The 22,548-nt window shown below is 40.3% G+C and overlaps 1 protein-coding gene across 2 annotated transcripts; it reads left to right on the top strand.

Moving 5' to 3' along the window:
• The first annotated feature begins 231 nt into the window (after nt 1–231).
• LOC122658818 (KH domain-containing protein HEN4-like) lies at nt 232–21,871 on the top strand. 2 transcript variants are annotated; one of them, XM_043853941.1, is made up of 7 exons: nt 232–1,055; nt 6,975–7,415; nt 7,521–7,796; nt 12,290–12,586; nt 12,721–12,803; nt 19,056–19,100; nt 20,598–20,675. In XM_043853941.1, exons 1-6 carry the CDS (start codon nt 417–419, stop codon nt 19,084–19,086), a joined length of 1,767 nt encoding a protein of 588 aa, XP_043709876.1. In that variant the 5' UTR covers nt 232–416; the 3' UTR covers nt 19,087–19,100; nt 20,598–20,675. The 2 variants fall into 2 exon arrangements, with proteins under 2 accessions (XP_043709876.1, XP_043709874.1); XM_043853939.1 differs by lacking the exon at nt 19,056–19,100 and adding an exon at nt 21,534–21,871 and having other exon boundaries at nt 234–1,055; nt 20,598–20,709.
• Nucleotides 21,872–22,548: the final 677 nt, after the last annotated feature.

Below are 22,548 nucleotides of genomic sequence, written 5' to 3'. Positions count from 1 at the left end.
AATGATTCTCAAAATAGATAGCCGAATTTAAAATTAACCGGCGCACAAAAAACACACGCACGCGATAAATTGGGAGAGCGTATTACGCACCCTGAGCACTGTAACACTGACGGAAGAAAACCTAGGACTAAAGGAGCCGAGCACGGGAGAGGTTGGGGTTACGAGTTTAGTCTTGGTAGGAACTGGGAACGAAGGAAACGAAAAATCACCGATCAGCATCACAAGCCACTCCTCGCTTCACATTTCAAACTCGCTACTGCAACTCAGATAGTGACCAATCACTGGTAAGAAGAAGAAGAAGAGGCGAAGGTTACGTCGAGTGAAGTCGGATTCGTATTCAGGGAGTATTTCTCCCTCTTCCGCGTTAGTTTCGTAAGGGCAGAGGGAGAACCAGGGAAATCTGTGTGAGAGTAGGAATGGAAGGTTCTTTCCTATCTCCAGCGGCGAAGCGTTCTTTCTATGACATCTCCGGAATGCATGAGAGTAATCTCTACAGCAGCGTCAACGGCGCAGCCAAGCGCGGCCGCGGCGGCAAACACGTTCCGCCTCCCATTGTCGTGTCCCCTGGACAGGTTGCCTTACGCCTCCTTTGCCACGTCTCCATGATCGGCGGCGTTATCGGCAAGTCCGGCAACGTCATCAAGCTCTTCCAGCAGGAGACTGGCGCCAAGATCCGCGTGGAGGAACCCGTAGTTTCGTGCGACGAGCGCATCATACTCGTTGTAGCCTCCGAGACTCCGAAGAAGAAGATCAAGTTGAAAGACGACAAGGGCGAGGAAGCAGCTAAGGAATACGAGGTCTCTCCCGCACAAGAGGCTCTCGTCAAGGTCTTTGATAGGATCCTCGACGTTGAAGCCGAGACCGAGGGTGTTTTCCCTCCTGGGGGAGGTATCGTTTCTTGCAGATTGCTCGCTGCTACCAATCAAGTTGGCTCGGTCATGGGGAAAGGTGGAAAGATTATTGCCAGTATCAGGAAGGACAGTCGTGCCAAGATTAGCGTTTTGCCTACGGAACAGCTCCCTGCGTGCGCGTCTACCAATGACGATGTCATAGAGGTGAGTGAGGCCTTAACGACTCTGGCTCTTGAAGTTCGTTTCGAATATAAAACAGGGATATAAAAGAACTTTCTTTTTTCGGTTATATATGTTTCCCTTGTTTTGCATTGCACTTCGAACAGAAGTGTGTTAGTTTGCCATGAGGGCTTTCAGTTCTTGAAAAAACGTATCCTGCTTTAAATTGCATTTGGTTCTCATCAATTTCAGTAATTGAACAAGCCTGTGTTATTTGACGGGCCAAAGAAAATGACCAATTGAATCTTATCAAGGCCGATTTTAATTGCCTGATCAATTGTGAGAAGCTCATAGAGAAAAGCTGAATATTTCTCTCTCTTTTACGACCAGTAATGCTTTCTGGAGCTAAATTCTCAGTGAAAAAAGAAACACCATCTACACAAATTTAGTCTTGGTAACACAGTAAGGGGAAGCCGATTGAAATGGTTTGCGCACTTGTGACACTGTCCAGTTAATGCATCAGTGCATCACTGAGAAGGAGTGATATTTTGCAACGTGGAAGTACAGGACAAAGGGATAGTCCGTATATCCTTAGTTGAAATGGTGCCAGTACATGAGAGATGTTGGAGCATTTATCTAGTGGTTAATTTATACCAATATATTAGATTCTCTTACAAATAGAATTTCAAGTGTGGTATTATGTATCAAAAGACAAAGAACAAGACTACGATCTGATGTAGCCTAGGTGAAATAAATCTCACTTAGGACCAGGTTCTGTTTTAGGGTTGGCCGAATGGGCAGTTTAGGGTAACTAGGGCAAAATTAGGGTTAGGAATGGGAGATTGAGTTAGGGTTTTATTGGGTAATGGTCTGCAGAATTTTAGGAGTCTATTAGAATAGGTTTTAATGAGGTTTGAATAAGAAATAGAAATTCAGAAATATTAGGGTTAGGGTTTTGGGTTTTCAGATTTAGGATCTAAGCTGAAACTAGGGTTTAGGAGCAGATTTAGGGGCTGGGCTTTAGGTCGAGTTTTCCTAGCAGGGAGGGGGTGGTTCGGCTGGACTTTGGTGGGGTTTTGATGGCTGGTTAGGTCTAGGCAGATCTTAGGGTTTCTGGGTTTTTATGTTGAGGGAGGGATTTAGGGTTTGTAGTGGATAGGTGAGGCTGCAACTGAGATCGAGTGGGAGGGTTACTGTGATGGACCTGTGGTTAGGTTTTGAGTGTAATCTGATGAGGGAATAGGGCTGTGATGAATGTAGATGAAGCTAGGGTTTGGGGAAGTCGATTAGGTTAGATGGAAGTAAGAAGAAGAGATGATAAAGTTGCAGGAAATTGTAACTCTTACTGGAATTGCAGAATTTCAGCAGCAGCAACCTTGAAGAACTTGAAGGAAGAAGAAGACGAACCTCCCGATCCGCAAGATGCAAGGAGTCGCCGGATTACTCCAGCCCTAGCCCTTGATATTACTCACAAGGGGTCTTGATATGACACACAAGACAGAGAAGCAGAGAGATCATGGCAAGAAGAAGAAGAAACAAAATTTCAAACATAATAGGTGGGGAGCCTCCCACAATTCTACTATTTATAATAATAAAGGGGGCCTAAAGGCCTTACAAATAATCAATCTAAAGCAATCCTAATCAGATTAGGAGTTGGGATTCCTAATCTGAATCCTAATTATAAAACACAGAATAGACTTATACACTAAATAGGAGTATAAGTGTAAACAACTAAAACAAATAAAATAAAATACTAATCCCTCTAAAATCGTGGAGGGGAACTAAGAAGATAAACCATGAAAAAGACAGTTTTAACCCTAGGCTAAAAGAACAAACAAATAAAAAGGCTCCAACGAAAAATCAAAGAACAGCCAAATTAATCATGGTTTCGCTCGCATCAACTCTCCCGACTTAGAAACATTCATCTCCGATGAATGGGTGAAATCCATGCAACGCTCTCGCAACTTGGGGCTGAGCTTGTTGGCTTCATGAATGGGAGTCCACGTACCATGCTTGTGTGAAGAAACTCGTCCACGAACCTTGTGATGAGGAGGAGGAAGTAACAAGTGGGCAGCAGCTTCAACACTTCCCGGCGATCTGTTGAAGTTATAACAGGGGAATATGGTCTTCAAGTCGTGGGGCCTTCTCTTCAAGAACCAAGGGGGCATCACAAAATCAATGTGTTCAACCTCCAAAGGGTCTTCAATATTTATAACCTTCTCATTCAGCCCCACCTCTTCAAGAACAAGAACTTGCTTGATCTGTCTCCCGTGAAATGTTCCCAATTACCTTGTCACAATCAACCACATCATCCATGAGAACTGGAGCAATTGAATGGACACCTTGAGCACCACCATCTAGATCTTCAAGGTGACGGTCTAAGTCTTCATCGCTATCAGGGGGTAGTGCATATATGCCATGCTCATCGTGCTCTTCAGAGGTTTCCTCTGCCTTGGCAGCCACATTAACAGGTCTATGCTTTTGTGGGCAATCTTTGGCATAGTGCCCAAGTTCATTGCAATGGAAACACTTGTGGGGTTCATTGCTGTCCATGGGAGCTTTACCTTTATAATCGACGTGGAGGACGGGAAGAACTACCATGAGTAGCCGATCAAGTAGGACCAGCAGTAGAATTTCCATTCGATTGTGACTAGTGGTAGTAGACTTGAATGCTGAAAAAGTTTTGACAAGACCCTCGGTGGAAGAATCAAATCCTCTATTCCCAACCAATAATTCTTGACCTTCAATGCCTTCTCAAAACAATCCTTGACGCCCGAACATCCACAACGCCAATAGCCCCGAGGATGTCGATCTCAATCCCAACCGGAATCGGGACAACATCTGAGTAGCACTTTCTATTGTGTCAGTGCGAGATGAGAGAGAGTCAAACTTTTGCATGTACTCGGATACAGTCATGTTCCCTTGACGAAGGGAGTTGAATTGATCTTGCATCTGAGCGGTGTCGTGTCTTGGTAAGTACTTCTCTTTCAAATCATACTTCATATCCTCCCAGTTGGTAGGTGCTTTACCTTCACGTTCCATGTCCCGCTCTGCCTTGCGCCACCATTCTCGAGCAGAACCAATTAGTTTAGTGCGTGCCAGTCTCATCTTTCGGTCTTCAGGCAAATCATACCAGTCAAAGTAGTCATCTAGGGCAGCAAGCCAGTCATAGAATTTTTGTGGATCACCATGTCCATCATACTCTTTCAATTCTAGCTTGACCTTCTGTGTATCGAACCGCCGGTTAGTAGCTTCATCTCCAGTGAAGTAGGACCTCAAATATTCCTCAAAGTTAGGTCTTCGAGGTGCTTCAGTAGTTCTGTCCCTGTCTTCTCTGTAGTCATCTCTGTCATACCTACGTCGATCCCTGTAGTCTCGGTCATGTCTAGACTGATCTCTGTGGTCCCTGTGACGTCTGGGATGACTTCTATGATATTCATCCCTTCCCAAAGTTCCATGTACTTCAGAATGAACTTGGAATCTGTCTTCCTCTACATATAGAGGGTTGCTTACAAGAGGCACAGCTTGCCTTTGTTCTATTGTTGTCATTCGATCACCAAGAACTTGCTGGTCTGTTGAGATCTTCTGCAGCATAGCCATGATTGCAGCAAGGGAATCAGGTTGGGGTGGTCGTGAGGGATCCATAGCAAGGCTGCCATGTTCAGCCATGGCTTTGATACCAATTTGATGTAGCCTAGGTGAAATAAATCTCACTTAGGACCAGGTTCTGTTTTAGGGTTGGCCGAATGGGCAGTTTAGGGTAACTAGGGCAAAATTAGGGTTAGGAATGGGAGATTGAGTTAGGGTTTTATTGGGTAATGGTCTGCAGAATTTTAGGAGTCTATTAGAATAGGTTTTAATGAGGTTTGAATAAGAAATAGAAATTCAGAAATATTAGGGTTAGGGTTTTGGGTTTTCAGATTTAGGATCTAAGCTGAAACTAGGGTTTAGGAGCAGATTTAGGGGCTGGGCTTTAGGTCGAGTTTTCCTAGCAGGGAGGGGGTGGTTCGGCTGGACTTTGGTGGGGTTTTGATGGCTGGTTAGGTCTAGGCAGATCTTAGGGTTTCTGGGTTTTTATGTTGAGGGAGGGATTTAGGGTTTGTAGTGGATAGGTGAGGCTGCAACTGAGATCGAGTGGGAGGGTTACTGTGATGGACCTGTGGTTAGGTTTTGAGTGTAATCTGATGAGGGAATAGGGCTGTGATGAATGTAGATGAAGCTAGGGTTTGGGGAAGTCGATTAGGTTAGATGGAAGTAAGAAGAAGAGATGATAAAGTTGCAGGAAATTGTAACTCTTACTGGAATTGCAGAATTTCAGCAGCAGCAACCTTGAAGAACTTGAAGGAAGAAGAAGACGAACCTCCCGATCTGCAAGATGCAAGGAGTCGCCGGATTACTCCAGCCCTAGCCCTTGATATTACTCACAAGGGGTCTTGATATGACACACAAGACAGAGAAGCAGCAGCAGTCATGGCGGCAGCAGCAAGAAGAAACAAAATTTCAAACATAATAGGTGGGGGAGCCTCCCACAATTCTACTATTTATAATAATAAAGGGGGGCCTAAAGGCCTTACAAATAATCAATCTAAAGCAATCCTAATCAGATTAGGAGTTGGGATTCCTAATCTGAATCCTAATTATAAAACACAGAATAGACTTATACTCTAAATAGGAGTATAAGTGTAAACAACTAAAACAAATAAAATAAAATACTAATCCCTCTAAAATCGTGGAGGGGAACTAAGAAGATAAACCATGAAAAAGACTGTTTTAACCCTAGGCTAAAAGAACAAACAAATAAAAAGGCTCCAACGAAAAATCAAAGAACAGCCAAATTAATCATGGTTTCGGCTTCTGCATCACGATCATTGTTGGAAGAGGTTTTCACAGGAGGCAATGTGGGTAGAAGCTTATCATCCAGGGTTTCGTAGTGATATTCAAGAAGTGTTAACTTGCTTGTCCTCTCTTTTACATGATTACATTTGCCGTTTTATACAAAAGCAAAACTGAGGAACTGATGGACAGGTATTAAGAACATAGTTGTCAAGGCGTCGCCCCAGGTGACTGCCTTGGCATCCTTGCGTCTTGACAACTAGTGTCGCTAGGCAGGCGTTTTGGTCACCTTGCATCCAGGCCCCCCTCCAACGATTAGATCACCTAGACACCATGACAACTATGATTAAGAATATTTTTATTTTGCAATCCTCTTGTTGGATACAATTGAAAGTTAAAATTTTTTATTATAAATATACACTCTTTAACATACATTCTTAAAGGTTAGCATGTGAAAGAAAATTATTAGCTGACTCAAAAAACAAGGTGCATTTAGGACGTTTGATATCTTTAACTGAGGGCCTACACGGCTTCATTACAGTCTATGTTACCCAGGCACTTCAAATTATGAGCCATGCCTGTGTTTGGCGCATTCTATAAGACAATGAAATTGCAAGGTAATGGAATATTTTAGACTAGCTAAAGGTTTTGATTTGTAATGGTCATTGCATTTGCATATATTCAGAAGGTTTTAAAATAAAGGAAAGAATTTTTTTTGCGTTGATAATGGTTATTAAATTCAACAACGGGAAACATATAGTGTGGTTGGTTTGGGTATGGTTCACTTTTAAGAGGTAAAATTTTGGCATATATATAAAAAAACATGGTGGTGATGGGTTCGAGTTTGGAAACAGCTTCTCTGCGGAAGCAGGGTTAAGGCTGCATACTTTATGGCCCTCCCCAGACCCTGCAGTGGCAGGACTCTCGTGCACTGGGTACGCCCTTTTTTTTATATAAAAAACAATATTTTATATATAAATAAATGTAATGTAATGTAAGAAAATCAGTGTTTTAGTATGTTTTTAATAAAGTTATTAAAACATGTTATATATTGTGTAGTACATGTTATATATTGTGTAGGAGACTATTTGTTCCCGTTTCTCACTTGAAAATCCATAATTGTTTTTGCAGCTCACAGGAAACATTTTGGCAGTAAAGAAAGCACTGGTTGCTGTTTCCGGCCGTCTTCAAGCTTGTCCACCAACAGAGAAAGCACGATCAATTGCAAGCGGGCCTGAGACAATTCACCATGGAAGCTTTCCTGATCCACATGGAGAGCTCCCTCCTCTTAGGAGTTCACTGTTTACACGTACATCAAGCAGCTCTATTGATTATGCATCCAGAGGCCGTCCTCTGTCCACTGATGTTGACAGGATCCCCACCCTGAATCCAAAGAAGACAGAGCAAGAAGTTTTGTTCAGGCTCCTCTGCTCAAATGATAAGATTGGAGGTATAATTGGTAAGGGAGGTGTCATCGTCAGAGCATTGCAGAATGAAACAGGAGCTTCCATTAGCTGTGGAGCTTCTGTAGCTGAGGCGGATGAGCGCATAATTACTGTTTCTGCGATGGAGGTTAATCCAGCTACCTGTATTTGTTGTTCTTCTTCTATATTCATGCTTAGACTCTTTAAAATAGTTGTTTTTGTTTCTGTTGTAATTGTATTTTCCATTCTGCAGAGCCCAGACTCAAGGTACTCCCCAGCACAGAATGCTCTTCTTCGTGTTTTCACTAGGTTAGTGGAGGCTGGCATGGAAAAGGGGCTAGAATCAGTGTCATCTAAAGAAGCTTCTGTTTCAGCTCGTCTTCTAGTACCATCAAACCAAGCTGGTTGCTTGCTGGGTAAAGGAGGTATAATAATTTCAGAAATGAGGAAAGTAACTGGTGCTGGAATACGTATAATTGGAGGAGATCAGGTTCCGAAGTGTGCCTCAGAAAATGATGAAGTAGTACAGGTTTGACACTGTCTCTGTGTCTTTGTTTCTGGTTTGTATTAGAAAAAATAAAGGATGCAATTGGTTCTTAATTTTTATTATGATTTTTTTCTTTTGGTTTTTTGGGTAATAGTTACGGATAATTAGTGGGAAAAATCACCCATTGTGCTAAGCCTAGTGCAAGGGAATCTGATATTGAGCCACAAGGAGAGATGGTGTTGCAGTCTGAAATGATGGATAAATGTGAAGTTCTCTGTATCATAGTTTTCAGAACCGGACTGAACTGTAGGTTGAACTAGATGGATTCCCTATTTTTGGTTCGGTCTGGAAAGGGGACTGCTCTTCTCAAAAACCTGAATCAAACCACTGGTTTTGTTTGGCAATTCCCATAATTAAAATTTTGGTTTCAGGTGTTTTTTTTGAAGGAGTTTTGAACATGAGACTAAGCGCTACGAATAGGAGCACTAACCATCAAGCTAATTGTGTTGTTGTTCAATATTAATTGTGTTGTTGCTCAATTTTTACAAAATTTGATCATTTATTCTAGCTGCAGTTTCATCTGTCGCAACTGGTCAAAACCGTTCAGAACCGGAACCAGGCCCTTTTTTAGTTTGGTGCCCAGTCCAGTTTTAAAAACTATGCTCTGTATTAGCCCACACGTAAATTTGGTGGTCCCACTATTATATTACATTTTATTGAACTTTTCCCTTTATATTTCATTTGTTAAAAACCATCTTTGCTTTTATATTGGCTTTTCAATCATATTTTGAAGCTTTATGTTACATCACAATCTTCATTTGGTTTGAAATTTTCTAGATGGAAGGAGGGTTGGACCTACCTGTGCTCCAAAATTTGTATGGCACCCAGATTGAGCAATGCAGCATGCCAGCATCGCACAAACTGTTTTGCAACCATTTTCCCTATGATAATCCCTGTTTTTAAAATTGATAGATAGCTGAACTTTTCACTAAATAACCATTTCATTGCAAGTTATGGAATAATGAAGTAACTTGTATTTTTTCAAACTCTCTCATTCCATTTCTTATGTGGATGGAATATTCTTCATGTATCCAATAAAACAGTCAAGTAAATTGCGGATAAACTTTGGTAGTCGACATAGCACATACATCATGCTGTAGGTCACCCTAGGGTTTCAGATCTCTAAGCAATTAGAGGAATGAGGATAGAAACAAGGTAGCAAATTTTAATAGAAGAAGGAACTGTAATGGGGCTGGGAGAATTGGAGTAGATCTGATCTGAAGTTTGTAGATATTGTGCTGCAAGAATGGAATTTGATGATGACGAGAATGTTAATAACACAATACTCACAGGACAGAAACACAGTGAGTAAAATGTTAAGTAGAAGTAAACCAGAATAAGGTGAATCAATAACTGAACATTTAACACTTCAATGGGATTGAAAATTAGATAGAACAATTCCTAGAACCTGCAGATCATGTACTCCAAAGATCAGTTTGATCCAATGATGGGATTAGTCAATCCTGATGGTGAACAGAATTAGTAACTAGAAAAAATAGAATTTAGAAACTGAAAAGGAACAGGTGTTACTCACCAACCAGAGTTCAGATGAACCTCCAGTTGTGGTTGAAGGAAAAGCGTACGGAGGAGAATAACTGGTCAAAGTTTGGGCTATATCCGATAGCTGGATTGGCCTAGAACCTGCAGATCATGTACTCCAAAGATCAGTTTGATCCAACGATGGGATTAGCCAATCCTGATGGTGAACTGAATTAGTAACTAGAAAAAATAGAATTTAGAAACTGAAAAGGAACAGGCGTTACTCACCAACCAGAGTTCAGATGAACCTCCAGTTGTGGTTGAAGGAAAAGCGTACGGAGGAGAATAACTGGTCAAAGTTTGGGCTATATCCGATAGCTGGATTGGCAGAAACAATATAACAAAACTTCAGTTAGAATAGGTTAGAAATCAGAAACCATAGGAGGGGAAAACAGTAGAGATTCCTGCAGAAAAGGTGACTAACCAATAGAAATATTAAAGATATAAATAGAAGACACTAAGAAAGATAGAGATTACCTACTGGTGACCTGTGACCATGATAGAAGCAAAGAAGGCTGCTGAAAATTGACAGAAACAGTATGGTAGAAGAAGAGCGGAAAAGGGAATATGACCTGGCTCTACCACCATGGTCTATGGGAGGCTTCACCACTTAGGGTTGCTGCTGATTCACCACAGAAGCATGCATCTCCATAGAGAACATGAGTTTTTTCAATAGCCAAAATTATGGGCTCTTGTAGCCCTATGTCTTTATTTATAATAATCAATGAAACAATACAAGAAAAGAACTCCCTATGGCGTGGGGAGTATCTTGGTTGCCAAGCAACCTTTAGGAAAAAGAAACTAAAACAAAGGAAATGGAAAGTACATGAATATAGAAACTCTTACTTCACCTAACTATTAACTATGTAGCAATAGATGGAAATAACAACTAAATAATTTAAAACTCAAAAGATCTTGGCAGCTCTACATCTTTCTCACAATACTTGTCCACATGGGGCCCACAAATCTGTCAAAATATCTCTTTTAATTGCTGCCGGTCGATGGCTACATGGGCAGAACATGGGCTTAAGTATAGCTAATGTATGTTCCCAAGTCCGGGATTGACAATGATTTAAGTTGATGGCGAGAAAAGTGCTTGGTTTGGGCTGGTTATAAGCATAGTTCAAAAACTCGTTTCGTTTCGGTGTTTCGGGCTGACCGAAATATCTGAAATATCCGAAATTTCAGATATTTCGGTCGAAATTTTGCATTTTTCTGTTATGTTTCGGTAGGTCATTTCGGTGGGTTTTAAGCCAAGTTAAGGCGTGAAACTTCATGGAAACCCTATTTTAGGCTATATAAACACATTTAAATGTTCAAATTGCAAAAATAGTCACCCAAAGTGGTGTTTTGGATTTGCACCATTGATTGGTAATGTACGGTCAAATCATAATGTATAACTTAGTTAATTACATATACATATTGTTTAAGACTTTAAGTACTAGAGGACATAATAAATTAATGATTAATAAGCAATTTAAACAAGTAAATTGACTTGGAAGTTGGAAACATAAAGTGAATGACTCATAAGTCATAACTTAAGTTATAATATTAAGTACAATAAGTAAATAACAAGTTAAGAAGATGATATCAATATGACAATATCCCCAATAGTCCAATACAAGTCAAGTAGTCATCTAGTGACTCAAATGTTTACAAATATTCTAATAATAATTACTCTGATGTCCAAGATTGACCCCACTCATAGTCCAGTGGAGTCGATGTGCATTGTTCTCTGATTGTAGGACAAATGAAAGCCACGTCATAGTATGGGAGAAGAAACGACCGAGACTAACGAGGAGAAAAAAACCCAAAAAAACCAGAGCTTGTTAAGTCTTGGTCGAAATTTCGATCGAGACTAACGAGTTTTGGTATTTATAAATCTACTTTTGAAAAAGGAATCTCGATATCTCGTGAGATTTTGATTTTGTCTCGAGATATCGCGAGATGGTCGAAATTTCGATTGAGTTTTTGCATTTTTTTTATTCGAGCTGCTGTTTCATTTCGATCAGGTCGAGATACTCGAAATATTCAAGATCTCGACCGAGATTTCGTGAGATTTAGTACTATGGTTATAACTTGACCCAACTGGACTAATTAGGGGCCTGTTTGGGCTGGTCTTGTATTCCATCAAGAAGAAGAAGAACACAAGTTTCACTCAGCCACACTTAAAACACTCCAAATTGTATTCCATTCAACTGGTATATATAGCCAAAGCGCTGGGAGCATATGCTTATACAGAACTCTCAGAATATGACGTAAAACTCATCTAATCCTAAATTCAAATACAACTCAAACCACTATTTATTTGACCAATGATGGACTCACAAAAGCTTAATGGAACTCTGAAAGTGACCTTGAAATTAGAACTCTATAATCCTATCCTAATGAAACTAGGACCAAAGAACCGATTAGGTTTTCAAACTCTTAATGCTAATAGGAAAAGACTTAATTCCTATGGTAAACTTAATGTACCCTCTTAGACTTAGATTTTCGGCCTTTATAATTGAGTCAACTACAACTGAAACACAAAAAATAAAAGCCCGCAGCCATTAGATATCATAACGGAGCCTATCCTTGGCCATTAACTGCATTACAGTGTTTGGGGAGCCAAACATTTCTTGCTCTTTTTTTGTGGACAAATACTTGTTCTGTGTTGCTCCTTTGGAGAATGAGACTCAAATTTTTCCTTTCATTGAAACCAAACATAGCGCACCCCCCTCCCCCCGGCGACTGTGCAGATTGATGAATTTACCATGGTTGGACAATTTCATGCAATGCTTATTTTGAGTGAGTTTGTCATATTGAATAAATCAAAGGGTCTTTAAGTTTTATAGAGGCAAAAATGAGCACTATTTCAGACTGTTATGGTACCAGAATATCTGAAAGCGGAAGCATAGTCTTTTTTACTGACGGAAGAAGTTTGACTTCTACAGATTATTGGAGAGTTTGGCAATGTTAAGGATGGTTTGCTACTAGTTAGTGGTAGATTGCGGGATAATCTTTTCCCCAGTGAGATGCTACAAAGTTCTGTAGTTGGGAGCTACTCCTCAGCCATCCCAGAGATTAGTCCCTATGGAAGAATGAGGGAGCCTACTCCTCCTAGGATGTACCCATCTGTGAGCCTTTCTCATGACATTGATCGGAAAACTTCCCTAACGCACAGTATTGATCATCTTGGACTTTCCCACAGCTTAGATCATCCTCCTTCACCAAGGTTATGGACATCACAGGTAAAATTTTCTGCGTCATCTTTTTTTTTTGCAATTATTATTGTTATTGTCACCATATTTATCATGGTCAACATAATGGGGGTTATTTGATCATTCTTGCAACTTTAATGTGTGATTGTCTTATTTGGCTGCAGACTGTGGGTGGGGGGAATCCAAGGGGCTTCACTGACATTGGTAAAGGATTGACCTCTTATAGAGGTGGCATAGAACTTGGCAGGTCAGTATCACATGGTCCTGAATGATTCTTCCTTTTTTTGTTTTTTTTTGTTTTTTCAGTTTTCTGGATGTAGTTGGAGTCCTAATCCAGCAGGTCTTGGGGTATTCTCTTCTTTGTCTGTGATAAGCAACACTTGCTAGTTGTCAGTTTAAAGTAGGTCAGTAATAGTTAATTCTCAAAAACTTGGAGATTCCAGAGTAGCATCAGGTGTGGTTTTCAGTTTATTGGTTGTATTTTGAGTTTCTAAGTATAGGATTGGTTTTCAAACAAGTCCATAAACAAGCATGTAAAGCTACAAGTCACCATACATTGAGCAATAGATATTTTCAGTTTCTGCAACTTTTCTAAGCTGTGTGATGCAGATCCTAGCCTCCTCGAATTGAAGAAGCCACCCTAAACCTAGGGTTTTAGTAGGAGCCTTAACTTAGTTTAGTTTATTTCCTTACTTAGTTTTTATTTTGTGTTTTTAATTGAACCGGGTTAAATTGGTTGCATCCAATTGGTTCAATTGGTCTAATTTAAGTGAAGTGATCCTATTGGCTAAGAGGTTCTTATATCCTATTGGCTAGTAGGGAATCTTCTTTTATTTTAAGTAGTTTAAGTTGTTTTTAAGTCATTAGGACTCTATTTTGAGTCTATTTCAGTTTCCTAGTTAGTTTAAGTTAGCTAATAGGTTAAGGATTGGGTTAGGCCATTCCTTTTTAGTGTCTAAGTCTAATTTTGAGTCTTTTATATAAGGTTCTAGGGGGGCCAAGTATTGGACACGAATTTTAATTAATAAAAACTCAGCTTTATGCGTGCTGCCTTTGTTGTTGCCTTTACTCCATTGTGAGTGTGCCTTATGAGTAATATCAAGGTTGCCTTGTGAGTAATATCAAGGTGAAGGGATTGGTGGATCTCCAATCGACTCCTTGCATCTTGTAGATCGGGAGGTCCTTCTTTTTCTTCAATCAAGTTTCCTCAACTTGTTGCTACTGCAGATTTGCAGATCCGGTGTGTTGTTTGTTAATTTAGTTATTCCCTTCTTCCTCTAACCTAATCCACACACCCCTCCTTCCATCCAAGGTTCGAGAACTCGCGAGATCTCGCCGAGTTTCTCGGTTTTGGGCAAAACCGAGTCGAGTTCCTAGTCGGTACAAAAAACTACAATTTCTCGACCGAGATCTCGCCGAGATCTCGGTGATATCTCGAAGGTGAAAATCATGGTTTTTTTAGTACAAAAAAACCAATATCTCGCAGAGATCTCGGCGAGATCTCGGCGAGATCTCGGTTGGGCCCAAAGATGCTAGTTAGTTGTATTTAGCCCAATTTTCACCCAAAAACCATTTCCAACATAAGAGAGAGCAGGAACAGAAGTTCTTAGGCTCTAAACCAAGGGGAAAAAACCTCTCCTTCAAATTTCTTCTTCGTTCTTTCGATTGTTGGATGGAATGCACTGTTTGGAGTTAGATTGAAGTGCCAAAGTGAAGATTCAAGTGCCAATTTGGAGCATCATCACCTATTTGCAAAATTTCAAAGGTGTTTTCTATTTCTTCCCCAAATCTATTTTTTCCAAAAAAAATTTTTGTAATCCTTGTTAGATTCATGTGGTTTTAATATATGTTGAACATCTTTGCCCGAACAGCAGTATGAACACCATGCTTACAAGTTTCGGAAGCATGAGTATAGATACTACTAGTGAGCATCAGTCATGGCAATCATCTCAGCATCATCATGGCTATGACTATGGCCAGCAGAGCACCGGTTCTGATTATAGTGCCTATGGTCAGTATGGGCAGTCAGCAGCTGAGTATGACAGTCAAAGCTCTAGGTCAGGTGTTGGGCATACATTCCTAGTCCCAAACCAGTCATACATGCCTCAAACTCAATATGACAGTAGCAGTGGATCTTACACCTCATACCAACAGCCTCCCATGTACCCTAAGATAGGGAGATTGGTATATGTTGATCAGAAGACTTATATGGAAGCTGTGTCACACTATTTGCAACACTATAGCAATTCCATGACATGGGAATTATATGTGGATCGATATAGGGATGAATTTCTTGTTCAATCTCATTTTATGTAACAAATTAAGTGAACATTGATGTAATGTACATTTTATTTGAATGTTTTGATTGATGTGTGCTAATTAGAATGTTTTGATTGCTAATTTGCTATGTTTTACTAAATTATATATAGATTATGTTGTTTTAGACTTTTAGTACGACTCGTCGCCTACCAACCTATGGTCCAAAGTGAAACTCATATTTGGACTTGTTTTTTGGCAAATCTGGGCATGCCATTGTGTTTAAATGGCCTGAAATAGGCTGGATACCAAGTTTCAGACCCAAAATATGTGTACAACCCACCGAGTTGGGGGTCCGAGTTCAAAAAAAAAAAATTGCACCAACTCGCCGAGATCTCGGCGAGATCTCGGCTCGACTCGGTTTCTGGCCTAGCCGAGATGCCACCGAGACCCGAGTTCTCGAACCTTGCTTCCATCAAACCCTAAACTCCATTAAACCTGCAACTCCTTCCTCAACTAGGAGTCCCTTATAGTTCCAGATTTAACCTTCTCCCTCGAACCCTACTTCTAGCCCTCATTCCCTACATCACTTCCCACACTCGACCTGAACCCTAGCCTTTAGTATTCACTCTAAGCCCTCCATTCCCCCACTCCATTAAACCCTAAACCTGCAACTCAATTCTGTCCCCTACAACAGAATTTGAAAACCTATCAAAACCCTAACCTCTTTACATCATTAGGATCCCCTAAACCTGCATATTAAAACCCTATAAGCCCCTTTCCTAAAATCTGCCCCTAAACCCTAAATTTTGACCTAATTAGCCAAATCTGTCCCATTCGGCCAATCCTATTACTTACCCTATTCCCTTGGTTCCTAGTGGGACTTGTCCTACCTAGGACTACATTAAATTGGTATCAAAGCCATGGAAGGACATGGCAACCTTGCTGTGGACCCCACACAACCACCCCCACCCAATTCCCTTGCTGCAATCATGCTATGCTGCATAAGATTTCCACAGACTAGCAAGCTCTTGGTGATCGAATGACAACAATAGAACAAAGGCAAGCTGTGCCTCTTGTAAGCAACCCTCTATATGTAGAGGAAGACAAATTCCAAGTTCATTCTAAAGTACATGGAACTCTGGGAAGGGATGAATATCATAGAGGTCATCCCAGACGTCACAGGGACCACAGAGACCATTCTAGACATGACAGAGATTACAGAGATCGACGTTGGTATGACAGAGATGACTACAGAGAAAACAGGGACAGAACTACTGAAGCACCTCGAAGACCTAACGTTGAGGAATACTTGAGGTCCTACTTCACTGGAGATGAAGCTACTAACAGGAGGTTTGATACACAGAAGGTCAAACTAGAGTTGAAAGAGTATGATGGGCATGGTGATCCACAGAAATTCTATGATTGGCTTGCTGCCCTAGATGATTATTTTGACTGGTATGACTTGCCTGAAGATCGAAAGATGAGATTGGCATGTACCAAACTGATTGGCTCTGCTCTAGAATGGTGGCGAAAGACAGAGAGAGACTTGGAACGCATAGGTGATGCACCTACTAATTGGGAGGACATGAAGTATGACTTGAAGGAGAAATATTTGCCTAGACATTACAGAGCTCAGATGCAAAATCAACTCAATTCCCTTCGGCAAGGGACTATGACTGATTGACTGTATCCGAGTATATGAAGAAATTCAATTCTCTTTCCTCTCGTACTGATACCAGAGAGAGTGCTACTTAGATGTTATCTCGATTTCGGTTGGGATTGTGATCGGATATTGTTAGGGCTATTGGAGTTGTTGATGTTCTGGACATCAAGGATTGTTTCGAGAAGGCATTGAAGGCTGAAGAATTATTGGCTGGAAATAGAAGATTTGACTCCTCCACTGAGGGTACTATCAAGACTTTTTCAGCATTCAAGTCTACTACCAATGGTCACAATCGAGTTGGAAACTCTGCTGCTGGTCCTACTCGATCAGGCTACTCTGTTGGTAGTTCTCCCCGCCCTACAGGCCCTCCACGTGCTGATCATAAAGGTAAAGTTTCCATGGACAGCAATGAACCCTACAAGTGTTTCCACTACAACGAGCTTGGGCACTATGCCAACGAATGCCCACAAAAGCATAGACCTGTTAATGTGGCTGCCACGGTAGAGGAAACCCCTGAAGGGCACGATGAGCAAGGTGTATATGCACTACCCCCTAATAGTGATGAAGACTACGAATGTTACCTAGAAGATATGGATGGTGGTGCTCAAGGTGTCCATACGATTGCTCCAGTTCTCATGGATGATGTGGTTGATTGTGACGAGGTAATTGGGAACATTTCACAGGGAGACAATGACAAGCAAGTTGCTGTATTTGAAGAGGTGGGGCTGAATGAGAAGGTTATCAATATTGAAGACCCTATGGAGGTTGAACACATTGACTTTGTGATGCCACCTTGGTTCTTCGAAGAGAAGGCCCCACGACTTGAAGACCATATTCCCACTGTTCTAACCTCAACAGAATTTTGCCAGGGAAGTGTTGAAGCTGCTGCCCACATGTTGCTTCCTCCTCCTCATCACAAGGTTCATGGACGAGTTTCTTCACATAAGCATGGTACTTGGATTCCCCTACATGATGTCAACAAGCTCAGCCCCACGTTGCCAGAGTGTTGTATGGATTTCACCCATTCATCGGAGATGAATGTTTCTAAGTCGGGGAGAGTTAATGCAGATCCTAGCCTCCTCGAATTGAAGAAGCCACCCTAAACCTAGGGTTTTAGTAGGAGCCTTAGCTTAGTTTAGTTTATTTTCATACTTAGTTTTTATTTTGTGTTTTTAATTGAACCGGGTTAAATTGGTTGCATCCAATTGGTTCAATTGGTCTAATTTAAGTGAAGTGATCCTATTGGCTAAGAGGTTCTTATATCCTATTGGCTAGTAGAGAATCTTCTTTTATTTTAAGTAGTTTAAGTTGTTTTTAAGTAATTAGGACTCTATTTTGAGTCTATTTCAGTTTCCTAGTTAGTTTAAGTTAGCTAATAGGTTAAGGATTGGGTTAGGCTATTCCTTTTTAGTGTCTAAGTCTAATTTTGAGTCTTTCATATAAGGTTCTAGGGGGGCCAAGTATTGGACACGAATTTTAATTAATAAAAACTCAGCTTTATGCTTGCTGCCTTTGTTGCTGCCTTTACTCCATCATGAGTGTGCCTTGTGAGTAATATCAAGGTTGCCTTGTGAGTAATATCAAGGTGAAGGGATTGGTGGATCTCCAATCGACTCCTTGCATCTTGTAGATCAAAAGGTCCTTCTTTTTCTTCAATTAAGTTTCCTCAACTTGCTGCTACTGCAGATTTGCAGATCCGGTGAGTTGTTTGTTAATTTAGTTATTCCCTTCTTCTTCTAACCTAATCCACACACCCCTCCTTCCATCAAACCCTAAACTCCATTAAACCTGCAACTCCTTCCTCAACTAGGATTCCCTTATAGTTCCAGGTTTAACCTTCTTCCTCAAACCCTACTTCCAGCCCTCAATCCCTACATCACCTCCCACACTCGACCTTAACCCTAGCCTTTAGTATTCACTCTAAGCCCTCCATTCCCCCACTCCATTAAACCCTAAACCTGCAACTCAATTCTGCCCCCTACAGCAGAATTTGAAAACCTATCCAAACCCTAACCTCTTTACATCATTAGGATCCCATAAACCTGCATATTAAAACCCTATAAGCCCCTTTCCTAAAATCTGCCCCTAAACCTTAAATTTTGACCTAATTAGCCAATCTGTCCCATTCGGCCAATCCTATTACTTACCCTATTCCCCTGGTTCCTAGTGGGACTTGTCCTACCTAGGACTACATTACTGTGGACTCGGTGCTGTCAACTTGGGAGGGTTTCTCAAGAAAATCTGGTGGATTCCTCACTACAGGGTCACAGCGGGTGGATTCCTGCAATCCTGCAGCCCTTTTCTCTTTCTTGCAAGTCCTTGGCACACATGTTTCCATATGAATTCTGAAATTAGTTATAACTTCCTAATCTGGGATCAGTTTCTGAAATTTGATTTGCATCCTGCTACAACTAATCTTTCCTAGTAACAGACGGCAGAACAATGTTCTTTTTTTTTTTTTCTTTCTATTTGCATCCTGCTGCTACTAATCCTTAGTTCTGAACTAGTTGCTCTTTTTGTTACTTATTCTATAAACCTTCTATTACACTCCTGGTTTTTCGAGAGTTTCTTGTGAAGCTTTGTTGATCTGTGGGCCCCACCAGGGTGACCACTCAACCAGAGGTCCAATTCAAACTGATCACTCCAACTTAAGATATTCAATTTCTCCTATTCTGCCTTACATTTACATTTCTCCTACTTCTATCAGTTCCTTTTTTGTTATTTAGTTATGTTTTTTTCTTTTACTTCATTTTTTCCTAGTTTCTGTCCTTGTCTTGTGTCAGACTGCCATTTATATCTTACCTTCCAAAGATAAACCTGTTGTGGTTGATATTTCCACCCCCTTGCAGATTCTCTCTGAGAGAGTATATTTTGGGTTCTGTGAAGCCAGATTGCAGTAAGAGGGGAATAGGTAGTGATCATATTTTATTACAAAACAATTGCTGAAGCACAGATGGGCAAAGCCTAGATTGCTTTTTCTTTAACTAAAAAATGATATATTGAAAGAAGGGTGATTAATGTGAATTCCCAAGCATCCTTTGTACTTTTCACCAATGAGATACATTATTTTTTGGTCATGGCCCAAGGTTTTAAAAGTCAGACTCTGCAACAAGACTGGCGTCCATGGACTGATCCAAATCAACTAGAATTGGTTAATATTGTCCCCTCCATATAGAATATGGCATTTAGTGGGGGGGGGGGGGGGTTGGTTTAGATCTACCCAGATCTTGGTTTAGATCTACCCAGATCTCTGATATCTTGGAGTCTTGGGGTCAAGAATCTTGTAACTAGCCCAAATGGCAAGTTTTCTCAAGTTTATGCATTTTTTTGTAGCCAAATGAAAGAAATATGGCCAAAATAAGTGTTTTTGGCTGATTCACTTTTTTTGTTTGGAGAATGATGGAGATCAGGCTCAGCCTTGTGAGGTTCTGATTTGAATTTACTGTTTCCATTGATTCGATTCTGATTTTTTAAAACCTTGCATGGCCCTATTGGGTTCATAATTTGTCCAACCCACAAGCCTTGTTACTAGTCTCTTAAAAAGTTCACTCCAATCCTTTTCTCAAAAAATGCATCCTGGATGGAACTATTTACTCACTGCACTGTTGACTCGCAAACTTCTTGATCCTGAGGTAATGATGTTGATAGGTTGTCCTAAGGAAAGAACCAATAAAAACAGTATTTTGTTTGATTTATTATCCCAAGAAGTGTTATTAGTGGTCATTGTGAGGAAGATATTGATGGAATAATCATCCCTTCACCGTAGAAGATGTATTGCTATCAGAAGTAATTGCTTTCACTATATACCAATGTCACTATTATAAATACAATGGTCAGTGATATTTACCCACAGTAGAAGTACCATTCTACTATGGTAGCCAGAGTAGGATTTCAGCAAAAGAATAATATTCTGCTTTGAGTGGTCTCCAAAAAAAATTTGGGGGAAGGGGGAAGGGGGAAGGTGGAAGGTTCTGGCTTGTCTGGAAATACACCTCTGCTCTATTGTTGTATTATCCTTTTAATAAAAATTAGTATCCATCCAGAACGCACCTATGGTATTGAAAATTTTCAGTGGAACTGTTCTCTTACTAGTTCTTGCTGTTTCAATTGTGTTTGCAGTGGAAGCAAATCTGCAATAGTGACAAATACAACTATGGAGATCATGGTTCCTGAACATGTTCTTGTCTCTGTATATGGGGAAAAGGGTAGCAATCTGAGTCGTTTAAGACAGGTAAGTTTGGACATGTCGCTCTTTATTGTTTGCCGCCTTTGTATTTGTTCTGTGCTTATGTTGGAGATTATTACTAAATTTTTATTTCTTCCTTTTACACCCGAAGTGCTCGTTCAGATTCTATTTCATAATAAACTTCAGCATCATTAAGCCACATTAAGGAGAGTCGCATCTTGTATTCCCTAATCGCAAAATTACCCGACACACTGAGGAAACATTATTTAGGCACAAAATTACCTGACACAGGAAACATTATTTAGAACTTTTCTTTCTTTTAGGAGGAACAATTTATTAGTTATTATCGTGAAAGAAGCTTAGGTCAGAGTGGGTTGGGCTGCTAGTGTAGATGTACCTGAACCCGTAATTGAATGTGTCTTAGCTACAACATCATTGCTGTTTTTGACCTGCGAGTTTCCTTGAGTAGGTTGCTAATAAGCTGTCTAATGATAAATGGGATTTATCAAGAGAAGAAACTGAAAGGAAAAGAAACACAAAACACCAAAAGGAAAAACGGAAATTGACCTGAACCCATAATTGAATGCGTCTTAGCTACGACATCATTGCTGTTGACCTGCGAGTTTCCTTGAGAAGGTTGCTAATAAGCTGTCTAATGATAAATGGGATTTTCCAAGAGAAGAAACAGAAAGGAAAACAAACACAAAACACCAAAAGAAAAAGAAAACACCGAAAACATGTCATCTTTTACTTGACTAGATAATGCCTTTCTCTACCTAAAAATTCAATGTCTGCTCCCAATGTCATTTATCAGACGATATCCTCTCTATAGTTCCAACTTTATTGAGCTGTATTTCTCCTGGTATTAGATTTCTGGTGCCAAAGTCATAGTACACGATCCTCGTCCTGGCACAAGTAATGGGATGGTCATCATATCTGGAACCCCTGAGCAGACTCAGACAGCACAGAGCCTACTCCAAGCTTTCATCTTAAATGGACAGTCATCACCAGATCATCATTTGCAGCTATATTGATCATTAAGGGAAAGAAGAGGTCCAATCAATTTCCTGCTTGCTTGTTTCAACTGATATTGGTTTTGTTGGTAAGCGGTGTGGGTTAATTTTAAACAATCATGAGATTATTTAAAAGATTTGACACCTTTTTCTTCTTTTAGAGCACTCAATATGACAATCTGTTAATGTGACTCTACATCTTTGGAGCCTTTTCTTACTAAAACGTTCTCTGACAAAATTTATGGAAAATGAAATCTATGGCATCAAATTAAACATTGACACTTCCATGAGTAGGAAGGTGGAGGAGGATTCCATTCGAATTGGGTATAATATGGGCTGCTCCTTTGATTAAGAGAGAGATTGAAGAGTAAAGCGGGAATGAGATTAGAGTTTTATTCATTTTGTTTTCAAAGTTTTTATTTATTATTATTATTTGGATGAGTATTCATTATAACCTTCATTAATATTGGAAGAAATAGAACCATATTCTGACTGACTCACTCAACTACAAAAATAAAGCAAAGTTAGCTAAATGCGAAACAACACGCTCTCTTCTACGACACGATTAAAACAGACATGAAAGAACTGAACAACAGCAGGATAGGATAGCACTTCAATCTCTCTCTAATGTAGGGGACCATTCATTCAGGAGCAGACCTCTCAATGTACAATACCTGTTGATATTTGAGCATCCGTCTTAGCTTGTGTATAGTTCATTATTTTAATTGGTTGGAACTACAGAGAATTAATGATCCGCCTTGGCTATGGATCATTGATGGACTCGTGTAATCATAATGCCTGCAACTTTGGACCAGTCTTAACTTCAAAATCTTGAATGTTGAGCAAGGGTGTCAATTTAGAACCAGAACCG

This window comes from Telopea speciosissima, chromosome 4 (assembly GCF_018873765.1).
Source record: "Telopea speciosissima isolate NSW1024214 ecotype Mountain lineage chromosome 4, Tspe_v1, whole genome shotgun sequence".
NCBI classification, from domain to species: domain Eukaryota; kingdom Viridiplantae; phylum Streptophyta; class Magnoliopsida; order Proteales; family Proteaceae; genus Telopea; species Telopea speciosissima.
Note: the sequence above shows the minus strand (reverse complement) of the source record. Positions and strands in the feature narration are given on the sequence as shown.

Bases quoted from the DNA above. Each gene is read 5' to 3' on its own strand.
- LOC122658818 (XM_043853939.1), top strand. From the start codon at position 417: ATGGAAGGTTCTTTCCTATCTCCAGCGGCGAAGCGTTCTTTCTATGAC. The intron at 1,056-6,974 runs GTGAGTGAGGCC...TTGTTTTTGCAG, and splicing joins CCAATGACGATGTCATAGAG to CTCACAGGAAACATTTTGGC. The intron at 20,710-21,533 runs GTAAGTTTGGAC...TCCTGGTATTAG, and splicing joins ATCTGAGTCGTTTAAGACAG to ATTTCTGGTGCCAAAGTCAT.